This window comes from Peromyscus maniculatus, chromosome 2 (assembly GCF_049852395.1).
Source record: "Peromyscus maniculatus bairdii isolate BWxNUB_F1_BW_parent chromosome 2, HU_Pman_BW_mat_3.1, whole genome shotgun sequence".
Classification (NCBI taxonomy): Eukaryota; Metazoa; Chordata; class Mammalia; order Rodentia; family Cricetidae; genus Peromyscus; species Peromyscus maniculatus.
In genome coordinates this window covers 47,614,383-47,637,756 of record NC_134853.1, presented here as the reverse complement: position 1 = coordinate 47,637,756, position 23,374 = coordinate 47,614,383, and the positions used below count along the sequence as shown (strand labels likewise).

At 46.1% G+C, this 23,374-nt stretch overlaps 1 protein-coding gene across 1 annotated transcript; it reads left to right on the top strand.

Annotated features, from left to right (window-relative positions):
* Positions 1-8,629: 8,629 nt before the first annotated feature.
* Positions 8,630-16,694, top strand: Prdm13 (PR/SET domain 13). Its single transcript, XM_006979265.2, is given in 5 exon segments — positions 8,630-8,690; positions 8,693-8,916; positions 10,508-10,639; positions 10,985-11,105; positions 14,288-16,694. Coding segments are annotated over 5 exon segments (2,238 nt in total). The 3' UTR covers positions 15,988-16,694.
* The last annotated feature ends 6,680 nt before the right edge of the window (positions 16,695-23,374 follow it).

The following is a 23,374-nucleotide window of genomic DNA, read 5'->3' as shown; positions in this document are numbered from 1 at the left end:
GTGTTTTCCTGCATGCCACCATGCTGTACCATGATGATAATGGACTAAACCTCTGAAAATATAAGCTACTCCAATTAAATGTTTTCCTTTATAAGCATTGCTGTGCTCATAGTGTCTCTTTACAGCAATAGAAACCCTAATTAAGACAGGATCTATTATCAACTTTGGGCCTACACATATGCACCCACAAATATGTGAACATATACACATGCACATATACCACATCAAACCCCTCCACAACAAAGGATTGTAGACAAACATTAAAAGCAGCATTATTCAAAACAGTGAAGGAGCAGAAACATCCCAAAAGCCTTTCAATTGAGGAATGAATCAATGAACGAAATGTGATGAATCTATGCAATGGAATATTAGTCTTCTGTAAGAAGGAATGATGCTACACGTGGACAGATTATGCTGTAGTTTGAATGTGTCTCTAAAGTTCACACATTGGAAACTTAATTCCCAAAGCTATGTGTTAATGATATTTGGAAGTGGCACTTTTCATACATATTTAAGATTAGGTGATGCAGTATCAAAGGAAAAAGTAAACACCAGACCAGCTTCAAACCCTTTGATCTACAATGGTGACCTGCCTACAAAATACGCTGGTGCAATAGGAGCACACAAACTATGGGAGTGACCATCCAATATCTGATTCGATTTAAGGTTTAAGGCACACTCCATGAGATGGAGACCATCCCAACACTGCTGGGGTGGCCAAAAACCCAAGACCAAGTAGGCTAGAGACCTAGAGGAAAATGAAACATTAGTGTTCTACTAAAGGAGCACAGCAATAAAATGACTCCTAACAAAATTATGCTCTACCCATAGATCAGTGTCTTACTCAGGCATCATTAAAGAAGCTTCCTCCTGCAGTAGACGGAACAAATACAGAAAGAGACCCGCAACTGGACAATGTGCAGAGTGAGAGATCTTGGAACACTCAATCCTAAATGGGATGTCTCCATCAAATCCCCCCACTCAAGGCTCAGGGATCTAAGTAGAGAGGGGTGATAAGATTGTAAGAACAACAGGTGATGGATGGCTCCAGTGAAGTGGTGTCTTCCAAACACAATAGGCCCGATTCATATATAAACTCACTGTGACAGAACACAGACCTGCACAGGTTCAAGTCAGGCACAGCCCCAGCTCTGAAAGGGGAAATGGACACAAGCCCCCATCCCCAACCCAGAAGCTATCTCCAACTGACAACCACTCACTAATGAAAAGTTAGTTTTCTCCAAGGGCATCTCACTGGATATACAAACCATAGATACTGGCAGATTCCCATGCCCAGCAGTAGATGGTTCACAAAAAACCAAACAGTAGTAATTTTGGAGGCTTTTTTTTCTCTCCCATAATTCTTTTTCAGGACTTCTTTTTTCTTTACAGAACTTTTGTGTATGCATTATGGTTTCTGATTTTGTGTCTTTATGGGATTTCTCTGTGTGCTAATGTGTGTATCTCTGTATCTGTATGTCTTTCTTGTGCGTTTTCTCTGGTTCTTTCCCCCTATTTGTTTGTTTTGTCCTATTCACATCTGTTTGTTTTTAATTTTCTTATTTTACTACTACTATTCAGATGCCTGTTTTCTAATGAAAGAAAGAAATGCTGTGGTTTGGGGAGGTTGGGAGAATCTGGGAGGAGTTGGGAGAGGGTAAACTATAATCAGAATGTATTGTGTGAAAAAATCTATTTGCAATTAAAAAGGCATTAGATGAGATCATGAGGATAGGTTCCCCATAATATAATCATTAGTCTTGCAAGAGGAAGAGACCCAGGCTGACAAGCTTGCTCTATCTTACCTTGTGTTGTCCTGTGCTTCTTTGAGATTCTGCAGAGCCCTCACAGTACACCCGATACAGCGAACTTATCCTCAACTTCATTGCTTTCAGAATTTGAGCACAAATGCCCCCCGCAATAAAGATGCCGGTTTTAAGTAGTCTATTATAGCAACAGAAAGTGCACTAAGACAAACTCTAAAAACATGGTGTTAAAATGATGTAATCCAGTCACAAAAGAACACATATTGTATGAGCCAGATAGATGAAATATCTAGAAAAAGCAGATCTTTGTACATAGAAAATACATTGGTTGCTGCCTAGAATACATGTTCTTGGGAATAAAACCTTTCTAAAAACAGATAATTGCACAGTTGCACATGCCTGTGGATATACTAAACATTTGAGCTCACATGGGTAAATTTATGATATTGTAACTATATCTCGGGGGCTAGGAGTTTAGCTCAGTAGTACAGCTCACGTGAATCCCAAGGCTTGATCTCTAGTACCTCCCCAAAGCACTGTATCTTTATAAAGCTATTTAGAAAGAAAAAAAAAGTTCCTGTGCATGCATAAAATTTCATTTTTATAATCTCATCTAAGTTTTACATCACGAGTCCATCTATCTGAAAGATTATCTGAATATGAACCCCCCTACTGTGTAATGAATATCTACCATTCAAACAGGATTTCAGGAATCTAAGCATATCACTTGCTATGGATAAGAGAATACAGGCGTGGATAGCCCAAGGGACGGAGCGATGCATGAGGCAAGCCCATGATCAATAAGGTGCTAGGTTCTAGTGGTGAGGTTGCTAATTGTTTTTGGGAGGTGGAGTTTATGCAGCCGACTTTGGTTCTTGGTTGCTACATAGCTGGACATCTTTATTGCTTCGCTCCCATTACCACCATCATAAATATCTGATGACTTCTGATTGTTCATCGTTTGCCTCGGTTCCTATGAATGTGTCTGTATAGCTGGCTTCCTCCCATTATGTACCACCTTCCTAAGAAGTTAGACAATAGCAGGTAATGCGTGAATGGATATGGTAAAAGTAAGTCAAGAATATATAAAAATTCCACAATGGATAACATCATTTCTTGGCACAGTTGACATATGCCAATCGAAAGATGTAAAGAGGGCTGGTGAGATGGCTTGAGCCTGATGACCTGAGTTCCATCCTGGGAACTCACGTGTTAGAAGGAGAGAACAGATTCTATAAGTTGTCCTCTGATCTACACGTGTATGCTATGGTAAACACACACACACACACACACAAACACACACACACACACACACACACACACACACACACACACACACACACCAAGCAGATAAATAAAATGTAGTAACTTTTTAAAAGGAATTAGGAGTAATGACAACAACAAACAAAACAAGAAACTTGAGTTAAGGAAGATCCACTTTCTATAGGACACAAATTTGTGCTATGTAACTATGAGGTGGGTTATCCTGGGAAGAAAGGAGGTTTTTAGTTCTGTGGCGGAACTGAAAAGGGAAAATGTCTCCACTCCTGGGAACTTGTTGGTGTGTCACATGGTCATCTCTTGTCCAGAATCCCCATGGTTGCTGGAGAGCACAGCTTCCCACTACAGCCTCTTATTAACTGTGGTTAATAAGGTCCCTGGAATCAGCTTGGGCGGCAAGTCTGGAGTAAAAATTCATCCTAGAAGCTACTGGTGACTCTCCAGAGCCTCACCTTGTTTTTCTTTCCCTCCTGCTCTCATGAAGAGTCATCTTTAAGTCTTAACAATCACTTTTAACTGGAAATATATTCTTGTATCTTCTTACCTTACCAAATCCAAATGGTACCCACAAGGATGTGGTGAGAAGCCTCCTTCTTACTCTGTGCTCCGATGACACCCAGACTCAGAGTCCTCTAAGAAACCAGTGCTTCCAGGCGGAGTCAAACAACTCAGAAACCAAGAAAATCCTGATAACGCTGGAAATCCTTACTCTGGTTTAGTATTTACCTTATCTTTTAGGCTTCTCTGCTCCTGGGGTGGGGTGGGGGGTAAGGAGGCTTCCATTGCCCTTTTTTTTTTTTTTTTTTTTTTTTTTTTGGTTTTTCGAGACAGGGTTTCTCTGTGTAGCTTTGCGCCTTTCCTGGAGCTCACTTGGTAGCCCAGGCTGGCCTCGAACTCACAGAGATCCGCCTGGCTCTGCCTCCCGAGTGCTGGGATTAAAGGCGTGCGCCACCACCGCCCGGCACCATTGCCCTTTTTTTAGAAAACTTTCTTAGCCAGTTGCCAGATTTTAAAAGGTTTTGTCACCTCAGTGCGCACTTCTGGACTGAGATTTACAGGTAGACGGTCTATCCAAACACAATTTGTATGCACATGAGGATTCACTGTACTTGTGTTTCGACACACTGTGCATATATTGAACACACTCCTTAGGAAACTTTCCCAGGATTATTTGAGCACGACCTTTTCAACAATACAACAGTTATTTTTATTTCCGATGTGACTCCTTCCTCTTCGTTTCAAGTATCAACTTGTGTATGATTCCTTTGAGAGAGGGTATGTGCTTTGGGGTGCAGAATGGCGGCAGAGATAAAGAGAAATAAAGGCAGGTTCTTCTGGGGAAAGAAAAAAAAAGGAAGGGGCGTTTGGGAGCCTCAAGAACATCTTTATTTCGCCTTTTAACTCTCCGCCTTTCAGATTAGAGTTCGGACCTGCTCCCCCGCCCGCGCTCAATTATCTGCAGTCTTTTCTGTGTAGCCGCCACCTCCACTAGCTGGACTGCAGCCCCATCCTGAGCTATTAGCCTGGCTCTTTTCCTTTTGCCTTTTCTTTCCTCAGTTTCTCTCCGCAATCTTTATAAATCTCCCTTGGAGGAGGAGCGTCCGAGCGGGTGGAAGTCTGAAGACAATACAACCTGAGAATTTCTGTCAGTCTCTGCATATGCTCCTAAGTGCTTTAATCCCAATTAGGGGCGGCTGACACACGGTCCTATTCATTCCCATCAGCTCTTGAATACATTTGCCTAGAAATGAACTTCACAAATAGAGGCGCTCCTAAATGTGCCCAATAGCAAGGAAAATCGAATTGAGCGCGGGCTCCTCGGGCAGAGGCCGGCAGAGAAGCGTGAATGTGGAGGTGCCCCAAGACATTGCAATTCAGCAGCACGCTCGCTGACTTTTCTTTGCACCATGTCAACCGAAAGAACCAAGAAATAAGTTGGGGAACTCCGGTTAAAAGGCAACTTGAGAGGGACTCTGAATACTTTTATTGAGTCGTTTCCAATGGCAGACTTAAAAAAAAAAAAAAAAAAAACCCAAAAAACCAAACCAAACCAAACCAAAACAAAACCCCCAAAACAAAAAGGCACCACAAAACCCACCAGCGGTGTCCGGGCTGCGCCCTTGGCTACAAGTTTGGAGACTCTCGGCCGCCGCGCACCCACCGTCCACGCAATTAACGGGGAAAAGGCCCCGTCGCCGGCGCGTCATCTGGTGGCGTTCCCAGAGCTCGTCGCAGCCTTCCTATTCAGACCCGGCCTTAATGTCCCACCCGCGCCTCGGGGGCAGAGCAGCTGGTCTGCTCTGACCCGGCCGCCCGGCCGCCACAGACACCCGCAGGGGGCGCTTCCAGGGCCAGCGCAGACCCAAAGATTGCCACCGAACCTGCGGCTCCTGCCTGCGGCCTCCCGGGCGCTCTCCAGCTCGGGTGGGGGCTGCGCGGCGCAGTAGCGGGGACGTGGCAGTTGTTCGGTGACTCCGGGTCCTACGCGGGGCAGCCAGCTCAGCCTCCCAGGGGACCCCGGGAACGAGGCCTTTGCCCGATCGCCCCCAAAAGCATGTTCCGAGATGAACAACCGCGCTCCGCCCGGAAGGCCTAGGTCTGCTCTTTCCTGCGTGGAGGAGCCCCACAGGCCGTGCGAGCCGGGCGGGGGCTGCAGGCCAGGGCGAGCGCTGTGAGAGAGGTGCAGGGCCGGACCCCGCGGCTCGCCTTTCCCGCCGGCTGTAGCTCTCTTAGAGGGAGCCTCCCTAGGCAACCTGTTACCGCCGCGGGAGCCGGGTGCCATCCGCGCTGGGCAGGCTGCAGGACCGCCCCAAACCACGCTCTCCTTGCACCTCCGTGTAGGAGGGATTTCGCTTTAACAGGGCCTCTGGACGCCCATTTTAAGTCGATAAAAAAGCCGAGTGGAATGTTTTGATTGAGTCTCAACATTGTCTTTGAATAAGGCTGAGACCATGTAATTAATGTGTCTTTTTAATAAGGGACAATACGGCCGTTCAAGCTATTTAATTTCATTTAATTTTCCATCCCATTTGCTGCACAGCCCGCTTTTACTTTTAACACCCAGCCTTTCACGGCCCATCTTGCTCCACTGGGCACATTAGATTGGTTTCACCCTTGCTTTTTAGGGGAGGAAAAATAAAAGAAAATGTGTTCCTTTTCTCCTTTGTGGACAATTTATTTCACTTGGGGAACTGCAACTCTGAGCCACAGGACAGAATAAAACTCGGCGAGCTGGTGTGAATGCCTCTGGCGCAGTCTCTTTCTTCTCCCGGAGCTGGGAACCAGTCACAATTGGCTATATTAATAAATAACTTTCCTCACAGTCGGCCTTTACATGGTCCTATTGATAAAATTGTTCGCGTGTCGTTCACGCTTTTTCACTGGTTAAGAAGGGCTAGGGAGGCGCCCCGAACCCAGGCCCCGAGCTTGCCCCCTTCTCACTGGCAGAGCTGGTAAGTTAAACTGGGTGTCATCCGGAGTCGCCAGGCCAGAGGTTAGAGGGACATGTTCATGGGCTTAAAATTTATTGCCCTGGACTCATCAGAGAGGCTTCCTCAGTCCCCTCCTTCTCCCTTCCCCCGGTTTTGCCATTCATAGGCCCTGGGATCAAAGGCTCTCTTCTATCTCTGGAGGGTAGCCTTCTTTACCCCCAAAGAAGCGATTGGAAGGTTGAGCCTGAAACTGAGAGTTTGTCGTCTTAGAAAATAGTTCCAGGCAAGGTGCACAGTCACATAGGCACAGCTGCTCAAAGTCCACCAAGAGGCTCTCGGGTGTCCCAAGCAGGCATAGCTCCACCACCGAGTGGGTCTTCTTTGTGTCCCAGCGTGGTCTTGTCTTTGTTTGCTTAGACTTGAGACTTTTGACCTGGCCTGACTTTCCCATTGCTGCAAGCAGCGAATTTTGTGAGTCCCTTAGTACCGCTGTTACTCACTTTCCCAACAAACTGGGGTATGTAGTGGAAAGGGAGGCAAGGGACCAAATGGTCCGAGCAGTCCCACTTTACAGATCTGGAGACCGAGGCTCCAAGTAATTCATGGAAGGTGTCTTGGGTCTGGAGTTAGTTTTCTGGTCCTGCCTAAGGCTGTGAATACAAATTTCCATCAGAGGGCAGTTTAGGAATCGACTTTAAGGGCCCTCTTCGAGTGTCCGGACATCCTGTTTGCCAGAGCCACTCCTGATCCAGGCCGGCATAACTGAGTCTTCTTGGGCAAGGCCACAGGAAGGATCCAGCGAGCACGCTGCTCAGGGTCCCCTGTTCTAGTTTCTGTGATGGGGTGGGAGTGGGAATGGGGTTGGAGTGAGGACACATCACTGGAGCCTCTGCAGGAGTTTCCTGGTGGCTCCAGTGACGGCAGTGGGATGTGGGGAAAGGTGCCCAGAGTTGATCCTAATGCCTGCTATGGCTCTCCCTCCTCTCCCTGTTGAGAGATTGTGATATTTCCGTTGTTGTTTGCTTTAAAAATAAGTAAAAATCGGGGTTGGGGATTTAGCTCAGTGGTAGAGCGCTTTCCTAGCACGCGCAAAGCTCTGGGTTCGGTCCTCAGCTCTGAAGGAAGAAAAAAAAAAAAAAAGAAAAGAAAAGAAAAGTAAAAATCTAGCCTTTTGGTTCTGGAGAAGTTAGTGTCAATACTTTCTCCCGGTTTTAAACTTAAAAGCAAAACAAGGTTTGAATTGATGAGTTGCTTGTTGGGGGCGGGGTGTGATTAACAACTCTGCAGAGAACTCCCCTCTCTTCAAGGCTGTAGCTCCACAGAACAGATCTAAGAAGCTCCTGGCTTTGTGGCTGCTTCCTACTCTCAGAGAAAGTGCGGGCCCTGAGTGCGACCAGGAGCAGTGATGCTCAGCTGGCCTCACACTCTCAAATTGTTCCGGTGGGTTCATATTTTGGGACAAATGGGTAGAGGGAACAACTAAAGCAGTTCTAAATGGTGGACTGGCCTGAACCCAATCCCTGAAATGGTACTATGGTCGTTATTTAAAAAGTGTAGGTATTTTCTGGTGTTTTCCCATCAAGTACCTGCCTAATTTCTGTATGGCACACGCCAGAAATCAATAGAAGTTAACAAGTCCTCCAAACAGTCTCCGTCTCTTTGTTTAATCTCCTTTACAATAAAGCCGAGGGGAGAGAATTAAGAATCTTTGAAGTAGACCAAGACTCAAAGGAATCAGCCAAGTAGACTTAAAGTAGTCACTTATTTCCCAAAACTGGTTTGTCGGCGAACAATAAAAGGAAGTAAAATTTATGGAGAAATTATACAGTGGATTTGTCACTTAAAATATCGTAACTGTCTCAGGGACAATACCCCATGCTGAGGATTAATGGTCCCGCCGGACCTTTGATTCACCAGCGCCTTTTCTTCGCCCTTGACAAATTGGATTTTTAGGAATGGGAAGGTCGCCTGGACCATTGTGTGCTAGCCATTCAGAGGCCTCGATTATGCAGGGGGCTGAGGGAACCACTCCATGTGACCCTCTCGGGTGGGACTCTGCAGCTGCTTCACAGCGCAACTCTCTCACCAAACTCCGCGCCCTTGCGGTCGCAGTGCCAAAAGGCGCCCGCCCGGATTGAAAAGGCGCAGTGCATGCCCGCCCGCGTCACTCCGCGGGCAGAAGACGCACGTCGGGGTGCGGCTTCTTCATCGCATGAGGCTGCTCCTGGTTCTGTCACTCGCTCCTCGCGGAGGACCCCGAGAGCTCCAGCGCCTGCCTAGCGGCAGTGGCAACAATGCAAGGAACTTCCCGCACTCCGGCCACCAGCGTGAATGCTGACTGCTGCATCCCGGCTGGCTTGCGCCTGGGGCCCGTGCCTGGCACCTTCAAGCTGGGCAAGTACCTGTCAGATCGCAGGGAACCAGGGCCCAAGAAAAAGGTACTGGGCCATTCTGGATCTCCGTCCCTTGCCTTTAGCCTCTCATTGCTCCGATCCAGGAAAGGGATGGAGAGGAAAAGCGGAGAAAAGGGACACCTGCTAATTCTGCAGAGTAGAATTATCCGATTATCCTTAGAATGTCTCATAATTGAGCTGGACATGGGGTGGGCTGAAGGGAGGGCAGAGCTGAACGGGAACAGACTCTAGTTCTGTAAGCCAGGGTCTATAGGTATTGGGGGGGGGGCTGTGGGAAATGATAATTTCCCCAGCGCTCTGGGATGTCCTCAGCAAGGTGATGAAGGTTTTTAATTCCCACCTCTTTGGCACCTTGCTTCTCTCCTCTCCGCAAATGTACCCTTTTCCCTGGAGGCATCGGATGGGAAGGACTTTCCCCCCGGTTCTGTTTACTAGTTTAAGGTTTAATTTTTGTTTTAAACAACTTAATCCCGTTTCACCGAGGAGATAGTTTTTGTGAGGGTCTTAGTTCTTGGAATATACCAAGCCCCCATTTGCTTGTAGGTTTGGGTAGGAAATGGAGAGAGGATGAGCCAGGTGGTGATTAATTTTGATGCCAGTTGAGAGGTAGTGGAGCCCCACCCTCTAGGGGACACTCAGTTGGGAACCTTGCAGCTGGCTCTCAGAGTCCGAGATCCCAGCCCAGAGGCGTTAGGGACAACTGTCCAACCCCCCCCACACACACACACATACACACTGCGTCTTCATTCTTGACTAGAGGGGGAATTTAAAGGCGCTTGCCCGCAGAGGGTGGGGGATGCCTTCGAAGTCAAAGACTGGCAGGCAGCAACCAGGGAAATTAAGTCAAAAGCTTGTTTTAAAAGGAAAGACCTTGGCTTTAGCAACCTCCTAGAGCTTTCGTGTACGTATCTTCCGTGTCCGAAGAGCAGGACCTGCACCTTCCCCTTGGTGCTAGAAAGCCTCTTGTCTCTCATTCCGGTCTACACCCGGTTTTGTAGCTAACCACGCCTCTCTCTTTAAACGCAATTTAATTGCATTTAAATGGCCTGCTAGCTGCAGGCAAAATTTCTCTGGGCTGGCTTTGTTCTGAGCATTTCACCACGGAGTTCACTTGAACCTACGAGCGAGCAGTACTAGAGAATTAGGAGGCTGAGAAATAGGGTAGGAGTACTGCCCTATGCTTCAGGACCGGCTTGAACTTGGAACCGCTTTTATGCGGGTGTCAAGGATTCCAGAACCGCACGTGGGGGAGAGGTGGGGAGTGTTTTGCAACCAGATGCATCCGGGAGCTCTGAGAGGATGCCTTTTCCAGCTGATGTTTCCAAGGTGTGTGTGTGTGTGTGTGTGTGTGTGTGTGTGTGTGTGTGTGTGTGTGTGTGTGTGTGTGTGTGTTAGTGGTGGTGATGGTTGTGGTGTTGTCTACCACCCAGCCTCCCTTGTTTTCTCCATCCTCTAAACTGGGGCCCTAAGGAATTATTCTTCCAGCAGCTCATAGAGTTTGGGTCAAAGAGAACAAAACCGTTTTTCTGAGTTGGGTGGGGTGGAGGAGAATCTTTCCTCTGGGTTGTGAGCCTGGCTGTGGCATGTAGGGGAATGACCACTGCTTGTATTGCAGGTGCGCATGGTGAGAGGGGAGCTGGTGGACGAGTCAGGGGGCTCCCCTCTGGAGTGGATAGGGTTAATCCGGGCAGCCAGGAACCCCCAGGAACAGACCCTGGAAGCTATTGCAGACTTACCAGGAGGACAGGTACTGTCAGTGCCCCTTATCCTTGTCAATTTCAATTCCATGTACTAATGGTCCCTACAGCAGCCAGGCATTTTGTAAGCAAATAACTTTGAAAGGCAAGAGTTCCTTAAACATCCCAATGACCCTGTAAGGAAGATACCTTTGTTTTGCCATTTAAAGGGTGAAGGATGAGATTCAAAGCTATCTAGTAGCTTCCTCCAGGGTTGCAATGTCAGCATTTGAACCCTTATTCTCAAGCACCAGGAAATAACAACGAACACTGTTGTTATTATTATTATTGTTATTGTTATTATTATTATTATTATTATTATTATTATTATTATTATTATTATCATTGCATCCTAGATCTTCTATCGAGCATTGCGAGATGTCCAGCCCGGGGAAGAGCTGACTGTATGGTATTCTAATTCCTTGGCTCAGTGGTTTGACATCCCTACAACTGCTACTCCAACTCATGATGAAAAAGGTACTGCCTCTGAGAAGGTCTCCCCAGCAGTGAGGGTGAGCAAGAGTCGAGTCCAACTCCTCTCCTGGGTAGTGGAAGGTGATCCCAGACCTGAAGAACCTTTCTGTTCAGCTCTGTGGAAACTGAACTCATGCCCTACATTGGCAGAGAGGGAACTGCTGCCTTAAAACCATTAGCAAATGGTAACAAAAGTAGTCCAAATGACAGAGGAATACTCCTTATGAAATTCACAGTTTATTTCTTTTCCATCGCTTGCCCCTGAATGACAAGTATTTACTTAATGAAGAACCAATAAGGGAGACTTAATGTGCTACAACAATTACATCTTGAGATCTAGACACCAAAGCTTAAACCTAGACTACATTTTAAAAGGTGCAAGGGTGCTCTTTCTCTGCTAATTTTTCAGGAGAGCAATGTATTTGACAGCATTTTAGAAGCATTATAGTACTTATAGCTGGTCCCTTGGCAGGTACCAAACTTTCCTTAAAATAGTATTTATTCATTTCCCCCTACTAAGTTTATTTAAATTGAATCTGGGATGCATCCCAGTTTCTTCTCAGATTTATTTGATTCCTTCCAAGCCTAGAGCCAATTCATGCAAATTCAGGGGCAGCAACTAAAGAGGAACACATTTCAAGCCCTCCACACAGCCCTGAGGGTCATTTCCTGTGGGAAGCAGGCTGGGAGGTGCTAAAACAGTCAATGTCTTGAGAATCCCTTCTCATCCTTCATAAGGCTTCCCCTGGCCTTCTCTGTCCCCGCCCCCCCCCCCCCCCGGAATTGGCTTGTTTTACCTTGTTCATAATTTCTCCCAAGAAGCTATTTATTTATAGACGAAAAAAATGTTCCAAAAATATTTTAACACATTCGCCTCCGGAAACTGCAGCCCACTGCATCCATTTAGAAACAGGTAAATATAGATAAACGTGTGATAATTAGGAAACACTTTATGAGCTGGACAGGATATTTAGAGAAATGAATCATTTCTTGTCACCCTGCAACAAATTGTGCCAGCCACTTCTACGCAGAATGTTTTTCCATAGGGACAACCAAACAGAGAAAAATACTTGTTTAACCAGTGTATTTTATTTCAGCCAACTGGTTTTTATAAATGCCACATGGCAACTGATAATAAAAAGAAACCCACCATTTTGCTGTTGGGGAAGGTTATAGCCTATTTTGAACCTGACATTTCTAGGTTGGGCATGTCTGAAATCTTGAAAGATACATGAGGGGAGGGGCAAAGTCATTTATGAAGAGTATTTGACTCACTTGGCAAGAGTTGAACCTTAGGGTCTGCAGAACCTGTTGATGGAGATAAGCTAGAAAAGTGATGTGTGGAATCACACACACACACACACACACACACACACACACACATTTGCCTTAAGTTTTGGGAAGAGGGAAAAATAAGCAGGGATAACATCTCTTTTTATAATACTGGCTAACTTCAGTTAGTTTCAGTTTCATAGAAAGATTGAGTGACTGCCCCTTCATTTTAAGAACAAAGTGTACTTGGCTTTGCACTGCTGGAGTCGTTCTGGAACAGACTGAAAACTCTGGAGAGCTGCTGCAAAGGGGCGTCTGAACTGCAGACACTCCAAGAAAACCAAGGGGGCACCTTCCTCTTTTTCCAAGAGTTGTTTTACATAGATGCTTTACACAGGCAGCGGGATATTGAGATGCTCTTGTGTAAGTCTTTGATAAACAACTGGAATAGAGTATTACGAACAAATCCTCTGCCCCCCCCCCCCCATTTCTCCCAGCTCTCCTTTGACCTCTACTGGAATCGACTGCTCTCCTTCTTTTGGACCGGCTCACTATATAGCTCTGGCTGGCCTGGAACTCACTACGGAGGCCAAGCTGGCCTCCAACTCACAAAGTTCTGCCTGCTTCTGCTTTCCAAGTACAGGGATTAAAGGCGTCTGCCACCACGACAAGCTCCGTACTAATGTTTTAAAAGTGGGAGCTGAGAATAGAACTTTTCTAGGAAATCATAAGAGACCTACAGTGTACTTTGGAATTTCCTTGTGACCCAATCAACTTCTTTCTCACGGACATCTTTAGTATTATCAATCAATCACACTTAAAAAACCATTTGCATTTGTATGCACAGCAGGATATAGAAATTAGTTCCTAGCCCCTGATTAGGAGCCACCTCACACACCTGTCTCAGGATTATGTTCAAAGACCCTAGCAAGTTAAGAGAGTAAGAGACACAAAGAATTGACACCACACAAGTACACCACTCATGGCAGAGAACTCTGCACTTTTAAAAGCAGAGTACCTTTCTCAGTTTTCTATATTTAGTAAATGAAATATATCTCGCCCAAGTACTTTTCTAAGTTTGGATCTGCACACCTATCTAGGAGTTAATTAACCGCCAGGTAGAACAGATAAGACAATGCTACACCATCCTTCTCAGAATATAATCATCCATCATAGAATATCAGGAAGTAGGACTTTTTTCTTCAATCCAATCCGATGAAGTTAAAAAAGGAAATAAGGATGCAAATAGTTTTGAAGAATAGCAAATCACAATCCTTATGTGGGGTTCATTTGGCCACGCTCCAGGAAAACCTCAGGCAAGTGTTTAAGTCTGGGAGGGGGTAGAAAGGGCGGAGAGCCGACACAAAAGACATTGTTATATGAAAAGGAATGATTACATATGGCCCATACATACAGGATATTGTCTCGCCTGGTAATGAGGCGCTCACGACTATTAGATTGGCCTTTGTTCAGTTTATCCAAACTCCTTAACATACGCCACCTATTCTGAAAACGCCAACAGATGGGCGCAGGCACAGCACAGTCTCAACACTTGATTTAAGGCAACAGCTGCTCTCTGCTCTTCCCGGTCAGCCTTCCTGAGCCCTGCTCTTCCAAAGTAGATTTACTAGGGGGCTTGGAGGAAGTCTTCATCGGAAAGGCCCAGGTCACCTGTTTTGCTGTTTGAGTAGGCCTTTGAGGATGGAGGTGACAAGGGTTGGCCATTTACAAGCTTTGGGAGGGTCTTGATAGGGTTACTGAACTTTATCTCTCAGCCTTAAGATACCCACCCCCTCCTGCTTCTGCCACACCGTGGGTCAAAATCTGAGCTTTGCCTGGTGCGCTGGCGCTTTCCTTCGGGCCTTCGGGCTCCTTGGCTTCTCACCGGATTACTCTCCCACTCTCTTGCCCAGGGGAGGAGCGCTACATCTGCTGGTACTGCTGGAGGACATTTAGATACCCTAACAGTCTCAAGGCACACCTGCGTTTCCACTGCGTGCTCAGCGGAGGCGGGGGCCGCGCCTTCCTGCATCAGGAGCACGCGGCCAGGCCAGGCCCAGCGGCAGAAGGCTTTGGCCTCCCTCCGAAACCCATTGCTCCAGACTTGACCGCGCCAGTCCAGCAAGGCGCTTTGCGGCCCCAGGCACAGGCCACTCAACTCGCCCAGGCCTGTGGGGCGCGGGAGAGCATCAAGCGCGAGGTTTCCTTGGCGCCCCCGGCCACTTCAGCGTCCCCGGGCAAGTGGGGGACTCCCAGAAAAGGCAAGGAGCCACCAGATCGCGCCCTGGACGCCGGCGGGGCGACCCGCGCACACAGTCACTTCCTGGGCATCGTGGGCGGCTCCCCAGCCGCTGGCAGCGGCCTGGCATTCTACCCCGGCGTGCGCTCGGCTTTCAAACCGGCTGGCCTGACGCGGGCAGCCGCGCAGGGCGACCCCTACCGGGAAGAGGGCGGCAGCAAGGGACCCGGCCTGGCATTAGGCCGGCTTCTGGGTGGGGGCCGGGCCGGCGGGCGTCCCAGCAGTGGGGAGAGCCCGGCTGGCCACCACCATCACCACCACCACGCTCACCACCACCACCACCACCCCAAGTGCCTGCTCGCGGGGGAGCCGCCGCCACCCGGCTTGGCGTGTCCCGGGGCCCTGCGCGCCTTCCCCCTGCTCGCAGGCCACACGGAGGAGGTGTCGGCCTTCAAGCACGTGGAGCGCGCCCCACCCGCCGCTGGGGCGCTGCCCGCGGCGCGCTATGCAGCTCTCCCAGCACCCGGGCTCCCCCTGGAGCGGTGCGCGCTGCCGCCCCTCGACGCCGCCGGAGGGCTCAAAGGCTACTCCAGCGGCGAGTGCAGCCCGCTGCCCGCCGTCATGCCAGCCTTCACGGTGTACAGCGGAGACCTGCTCTACGGTCCCCCTGCCGCCTATTACCCGCTCAAGCTGCACTTGGGCGGGCTGCTCAAATACCCGGAGTCCATCTCCTATTTGAGCGGGCCCGCGGCGGCTGCGGCGGCCGCGGCGGCTGCGGCGATCGGCCCGGCCGAGCTGGGCTCCCTGGCCAGCATCGACCGCGAGATCGCCATGCACACGCAGCAGCTGTCCGAGATGGCGGCCGGGAAGGGTCGTGCCCGCTTGGACTCCGGGACGCTGCCTCCGGCCGTAGTGGCGGCAGCAGGCAGCGGCGGCGGGGGCGCAGCAGGCAAACCCAAGACCGGCCACTTGTGCCTCTACTGCGGCAAGCTGTACTCGCGCAAGTATGGGCTCAAGATCCACATGCGGACGCACACCGGCTACAAGCCGCTCAAGTGCAAAGTGTGCTTGCGGCCCTTCGGGGACCCCAGCAATCTCAACAAGCACATTCGACTGCACGCGGAGGGCAACACGCCCTATCGCTGCGAGTTCTGCGGCAAGGTGCTGGTGCGCCGCCGGGACCTGGAGCGTCACGTCAAGTCCCGCCACCCCGGCCAGAGCCTGATCGCCAAGGCGGGTGACGGCCCGGGCGCGGAGCCAGGCTATGCCCTGGAGCCTGGGGATCCCAAGAGCGAGGACAGTGATGTGGACGTCTGCTTCACGGACGACCAGAGCGACCCGGAGGCTGGGGGTCGAGGCGAGCGCGACTCCTAACGCTACCGACGAAGGGGAAGGGGCGTTGACGGGGTAGGGTGAGGTGGTGACAAGACTTTGTTGATACCGTGGTTATTTTGAGGAGGGTGTCGGATTTGGAACAGTGAGCCGCTCCAGTTCTGGAGTGGAACAACGTTTAAGGATGGGTTGAACAACAACCCACCGGTCGTGGGTCTCCACAATTCAGGCCTCTAGACTCTGGCATAGCCCCTCTCTCTGCAGGCATTCTGGTCTTGGGGTTCAGGATCACATCAATATAAGCATCTCAGTGCCCTCAAACGTGATGATTTTTAGCTGCCACGCGTTTTAAAAACGTTCTTTTCTGTGGAGGAAGTCGTGCCTTTTGAAAAGATGTTTCACGTGAATTTTATGTTAGCATTTCACTGCGTAGGCAAAACAGTAGATGTGACACCCACATACTTGTTTCCGTTTTTTATCCGTTCTTCTGTCACAGACCACTCCTTGCCACTTTGAGTATACTGTGGTAGTGGATGTACAAATTGGTCAAGTTGCAATTATTTATGAGAGAATAATGATAAATGTAAAATAACGCATGAATCTAAGAGCACGCAATATATAAATTTAAAAAAATCCTATTTGGTAGAGTCCAAATGTGTATGTTGTTTTATAATGAATAATGTACAGTGGATACAGTACTTTCGCTCTTGTTTCCATTTTGTGCAATCTTTAAGAATAATAAAGATACAAATGAGAGTTCAATTACTTGACAACTTCAGAGAACCCTTTAAAGAAGTAGTTTAATTTGAAAACAATCTTTGAGGAGACCTCACAACAAGATAAGTCACAGGAGATTTATATTATTCACAGAATTAATGTTAATCAGGGTTGTACAGAGAGCAGGCAAAACCCATTGGTTTCTAAAATCACTGTTAATCATGCTAAGTGTTTTTATGGTCACTTGAAGGACCTTCAAGGAAAAGGAAACAAGACCAAAAAAAAAAATCCTTTACATATATTTTCTTGTCACAAAGAATCATGGGACTGGAATTAGTATTTCTTATTGTCTACCATTTTGACAGAAATGGTCCATTTTACCTTGGGGATATAAGAGGAAATTTGCTCCAAGCCTTTCATGAGTCATGCATTTTGGTATTAATTCCACAAACACTAGAGGAGGCCCTTTTTGGTTGGAGATGCCTAAATCTCCCTCCCCTTTCTACTTCTTCCAACAACTTTGTGCTGTCAGTTTGGGCCCCATTTTACAGAAGAGAAGATGTAATTTGCTCACACTGTACAGACAATAATTAGAACAGCAAAATTGTTAACAGTGACTTATTTGCTATTTTTAAAAAGTGATGTTAGATATGCGTTCTAGGAAGTTTTTTCCCCCTCTCCTTTTAGAAGTAGAGAATTAGGCCCTTAGTTAAGAGCAGGTACACAGAGGGCCCAGGTCTGCAGCAGTTTTCTCAGAGGTTAATTTAATGAATTTGGTAGGTCTCTAGACTCTCTGGATAGGGTTCTGATGGCCACATTCACCCAGTCTTGTCCTTTGAATCCTCAATCAGGAATCCTTTGCAAGTCCCCACTGCTGTCTCCTGATTGGAAACAAACACTGCTTTGGTCTTTAGGTAATTGTCAGGAACTTTTTTTTTTTTATTGGCACATCACAGCCAAGAACATATGATTTCTGTTAATGATGATCTTCAAAAAGATTCCTTCTAGCCAGGAGGTGGTGGCGCACACCTTTAATCCCAGCACTCGGGAGGCAGAGCCAGGCAGATCTCTGTGAGTTCGAGGTCACCCTGGTCTACAGAGCAAGATCCAGGACAGGCACCAAAGCTACACAGAGAAACTTTGTCTCAAACAAAACAAAACAAAACAAAACAAAACAAAACAAAACAAAACAAAACAAAACAAAACAAAACAAAACAAAACAAAACAAAACAAAAGATTCATTCTATGAGATGTGAAGATATGTGCCGGGAATTCATTGTTAGGCAGTTAGAGATTGTCTTGTTGTGTAAGAGAAAGCATAAAGAAGGGTGGGGAGATGGAGACAGAAATACACACAAAGATACACACACACACACCACACACACACACACAAACACACACAGGCACGGAGAGAGACAGAGACAGAGAGAGACAAAGAGACAGAGATAGGCAGAGAGACAGAGAGGCATATTGTGGACATAATGGTAAACATACATTTGTTGAGGAACCATCCTGGGCCAGATTCCTAGGCTTCTTACATTTCTTTCCTCTCCATAAAGGAGGTTCAGGGATGGTCTTGATACCTACGATTGGAACCTAAGCATTTGCTTACTAAACTTAGGTTCCGTAATTCATTTTTTTTGCCACCTGCTTAGTTATCATGTTTTTGTTCTTTGTAGTCTTGTCCTTTGTAACAATTGTCACTTGAAAGCAGACACATCCTTGGATAGAAGGTTGAGAAGATTTTTTTCTTCTGAAATCAGATTTTGTAAGTCCCCAAGGGAAAATTAGAAATCCAGATTTGAAACACAGAGAACATTCTATTAGCTATAAAAGTATAGCCTGCACTTCACTTCCTAGATCAACACTAATTAACTTTTGTTTTGTGGAAAAATAGTCAATAAACAAACAAGTTAAGAATTGTTTGGTTAAATGAAATACGTGGAGAATTGATAATGATTTAATAAAACAAAACTCCAACCACCCACTTCTCCCCTATTAGAATAGATTGTAACACTAAAAATAAAATTAAACATAGATTTACAAAGCTCTGAATTGCAGCTTATTTGTAATTCTCTGAAGGTTGACTAAGACAATCCCACTACTCCTTCATGCATGCATGTATCCTAACTCCATAGATAATTAATGTCATTATTTATTTCTACGTCCACATCCAATACGCAAATATACTCAGCTAAGTGAGGCTTTTCCAGCTTTTTTTTTTTTTTTTTTTTTTTTTTTGAGACAAGGTTTTGCTACGTACCTTAGGCTGGCCTTGAACTCAGGGAATCCTTCTGCCTCAGTCTCCCTAGTGCTGGAATTCCAGGCATGTGTCCCTTTCTCCTTACTTTCTTTTACTCAATAGTTCTTATCTTGGTGACCACAACTCATTCTGAGAGCAATGCTAAAGGTATTAAATATTTCCTAGGTTTTCAGAGAATATTCTGTACCATGATATGAAATATACATGAAAAATAGAAGAGGAGAACGATTCAATGCTTTCACGAAGCGAAAGGCTCCAAATCGTTTAGCTTTAGTTAATTTGGATATTGAAAAGTTTTGCTAACTGAAGTACGCCAGATACCTCTAGATTTTGATTTTGCCGCTGGCACTTATTGGTGTCGCATTCTGGGTCAGACCCTCTGTTGCTACTGTTTCTTTATTTGGAACACAGGGTAAAATAAAGCAATAGCGTAGTTTGGAACATTGTGAGGTGATGCCAGTAAGTGCCTTAGAATCATGCCTGGTGCACAGAAAACTCTCTACTGTACTCTATTCTAGAAAGTTAGCCGCTGCTTTTATTTAAGAATTCACCATAAGGAAAAGGGCTGATGCAAGGTTTTCTAAACACTGATAGCGTGTGCAGGGCACCGACTTTGTTTTTCCAGCTCCGAGTGAAATCACATCAATTTCAGTAAGTAGAGGCTTTCTAAACTTGGAGAAACTTCTTCAGACTTCTTGTTTGGCTTCCATTGTAAGCCCAGAAACCAGTTCCAAAGGCTGATGGCGCGGAGAGAATGCTATTTTCGTTTCCACTTAACTAATTTTTGAGAAGTTTAGCCGGGCTATGAGGGTTGAGCTTAAACAGAAGCACAGGGAAGAGTCGAGCACGCGCACACTTTAGCCCAGAGGAAAGCCAAGACTCTGAGAAGTGCAGTAGGATTGGCAGTGGTAGGGAAAGTGCGTTTAGTGTGTCTAAGCTCTGAGCAAGAGAATACTTAACGCCTTGGCCGGCGGAGTGGAGCCCAGTGGGCGGTCATTGTCATTATTCCTAGAGCTCCCATTGGCTCAGCCCTTGCAGACAGGGCTGCTATTGGTGGCGGACCAGCAGTGCACTGGAGCCTGGGCGGCAGCCACGGGGCTTCAGGCCGAGGGCACCGGGTGCTAACGGCGCTCAACACGCAACTTCAGCGACTCAGCTTCGCTCTTTAAATACAGGTGTTTCCGGGTTGGGCAATGGAATGGGAGTTTCACCTCCTTTGAAAAGACAACCCAGGAGCCTCTGGGGCAAAAGCGCGAGAAAAAACTCCTGTGACTCGCAGCAGGCGAGGGCTTGCAGCCGGGCTTCGGCGGCTTCTCGTCTCGGTTCTGGGCCCTGCTCGGCTGCGGCGGGGAGCTGAGCACCAGCGCCCTACGCCCTCGCCATCTGCCGCTTCTCTAAAGGGAAGAAGGCAGAGGCACCGGCAGGGTCGAGGTCATATGTGACCCTTGGCCACCCAGGTGTGAGCGGCACTGGGAGGACTCAACAGACGGTGCAGCCCAAGTGTTTAGTTCCAGAAGGAGCTCCCGGCTTGCTCGCTAGGAGCTGGGCGACCTTTCTACAAAAGATGAAAGGAGAGCTTCTGTCATCTGCAACTATGGTTTAATTCAAATTAGGGGAAAATGTGCGACAGACTTGTTAATGCCTTTGATTTGGAAACCATCCAAGGGTCCTACAAAAAGGGACCAAGATTGGTTGTATCGCCCTAACCTTTAAAGACATTGATTTCATTTTCAGTACAATATGTTATTTAAACTCAAGCGTTTTGTGTAAATAGATAAAAACCTAAAAGACAAGTTTATTGAAAAAAATGTGAAAGTCATGCCATCAAAGGGAGATGTGATTATTTGAGTTAAAGAGATAAAGACAAAGGTTTTTCGTGTAGCGTGAATAAATTTAAATTTAAATTTTGTTTAAAATGAAATATATAAGCTACCTAAATATGATGCCTTCACCTTTTCTCTATTCATGTGCACTTTTCATAGTTTGTTATTGTAGACATGAATGCAAATGCACACTTCCTATTTTTAATGTTGTCAGTGTAGTGATGTTCCTGAAGTTACTTTAAGTAGTGGACTGTTTGAAGTCTAAGGTTCTGTAACAAGTCGGATCCAAATGGGAGGCGCTCAGATATAGCCTAGAAAGCTGTGGGTGGAAATGACTTATATGACAGGAGACACACCGAGAAGACATTCAACAGCAGATGGCTTTACACAAGACAGTGAAGGTCAAAGGCTTCTTAATTTTTTTTTTTTTAATTCACCGAAAAAGAAGCAGGAAGATAAGATTCTGTATGTGACACTGAGGAGTTCATTCCTGTATTATTACCTTAAGGAAAACGGAGACATGTCCACGTCAGATTCAAATTAACTTGGGGGCATTGGGCCACAGAAAAACACATCTGTGAGCAATGAAATGCTTTCAGGTATGCTAACAGTCACTCCAATGAGAAGTGAGTCAATGTGAGCTGTCGCATTTTATAAGCTTATTTGTGATTTCCAGAAAGCAGGAGAAAGAAATGTCTTAGCAATCAAGATGATGCAGAAAGAAGAAAACACACAGGGAGCTCATAGGCTAGGTTTTCTAAATTATTTAAGGCTAACATGCTGAAATCTGGTCACGGGGTACTAGCTTTAGGATCTATAGGTATTTGTACACATACTGTTCCCTTCGTTTGGAAAAATCAGTTTGTGTACTAATTGAATTGGTGATTTGGGACTCTAATTTTTATATTGGTCAATGTTTTTGTATGAGAGAGACACACAGAGAGAATTAACTGCCTTCAAACATTCATTTCATTCAATCTTTATCATCTCATTTCATCTTTGTAGCAATTTATTTCTCAAATGAGGGAATGAGTCATATGTTTTACAACCAGTGAGACATTTCCCCAAGATTCAGTCCTTTTCCTACTGAACCCGAACCCACAGATTCACTCTTAATATACCACATGTGGTTTCTGAAATGCTAATTCCAGTACAAATGGCCAATAAATATTTGAAAAAGTGTTTAATGTCCTTAACCTTCAGAGAACTATAACATCATTGGAATTCTATCTCACAGGAGTGAGAATAACTCTTATCAAGAAAATGACATCAAATGCTGGTGAAAATGTGGGGGAACCCTTGCACACTACTGGGGGAATGTAAGCCAGTGTGATCATTATAGATCTGTGTAAAGGTTCCTCCAAAAAAAAAAAAAAAAAAAAGGCCAGCCTATGACCCAGGTATACCACTTCTAGGTATGTGACCCCAAAGACTCTTAAGTCAACATTTCATGGATGTATTTACATATCTTTGTTTATTAATGTTATGCATAATAACTAAGAAATGGAGCCAGCCTACATATTTATCAACAGATGAATAAGGAAATTGTGGTGCATATACATAATAGAATTTTATTCAGTCATGAGGAAAAGTTAAATCATGACATTTGCAGAAAAATGTATATAACTGGACACCATGACATTAAGTGAAATAAGTCAGACACAAAGACAAATACTTCTTGTTTTCTCTTACATGTGAAATATATTCAAATTTATATGTTTATTGGACACGCATGCATGTATGTAGGTCATGAAAATGGAAAGACAACCACGGAAAGGAAAGAACAAATCTTAAGGAAGAGGGTGAGGAGGGAAAAGAGAGTAATTGAGGACTCATGAAAGCATGAAAGGGGTTTTTGTGGGGAGGAAAAGAGCCGTCAGCAGAGAGTTGGGTGTGTGGAGGATGATGCTAGAGGGAGATGAACCAGAATAAAGTATAATGATATATATGTTGAAATTGTCACAGTGAAACTAACTTCTCTGTATGTTAATTAAAAAAATAATAAAAATCTAAGGTACCATAAAACATTACTATCTGATAAAGGAGGTGACCAGAAATTCAGTTTGCTTGGATTTAGTAAGTTTTGAGGACTGGTGATGAAGTATCCATGCTGAAAGATCAGTGGGTTCCCAGGCTTTACAGCTGAAAGCAGGATTAAATTAGAGACCAACTTTGGCCTGGAATCAAATTTGAGTTCTGGCATATCCCTATAATGTTTACTTCAGTCCTGTATAGTCTCATTTGATCTTGTTAAATACAGAAATATGTCAACAGGGGTGGATCTAGATCGACAAATGTGTGATAGCTTATTTTCACTTAGAATTTCTTCAGGACAGAAAACTGCCCATTTCCCATTCTCCTAGTGACTTTTGTGATTGGAGCCTGCCTGTGATGTGGTTTAATGTTGAAATGCTTTAGGTAGCAGGCTAGATTCCAGGCAGGTGCTAGGTGGGGCTTGTTGGTCTGAGGCAGCCTTGCTGATGGCAAAGTGACCTAGAGAGAGAACTCAGGGGCGGGCAAGCTAAAAATAGAACACTAGGCCCTGATCACAGAGACAGAGCCCAGCAGAGGCACAATTTTTATAGGTAATGGTTGCAGGATGGAGGCCTCACTAGAACCAGAAGCC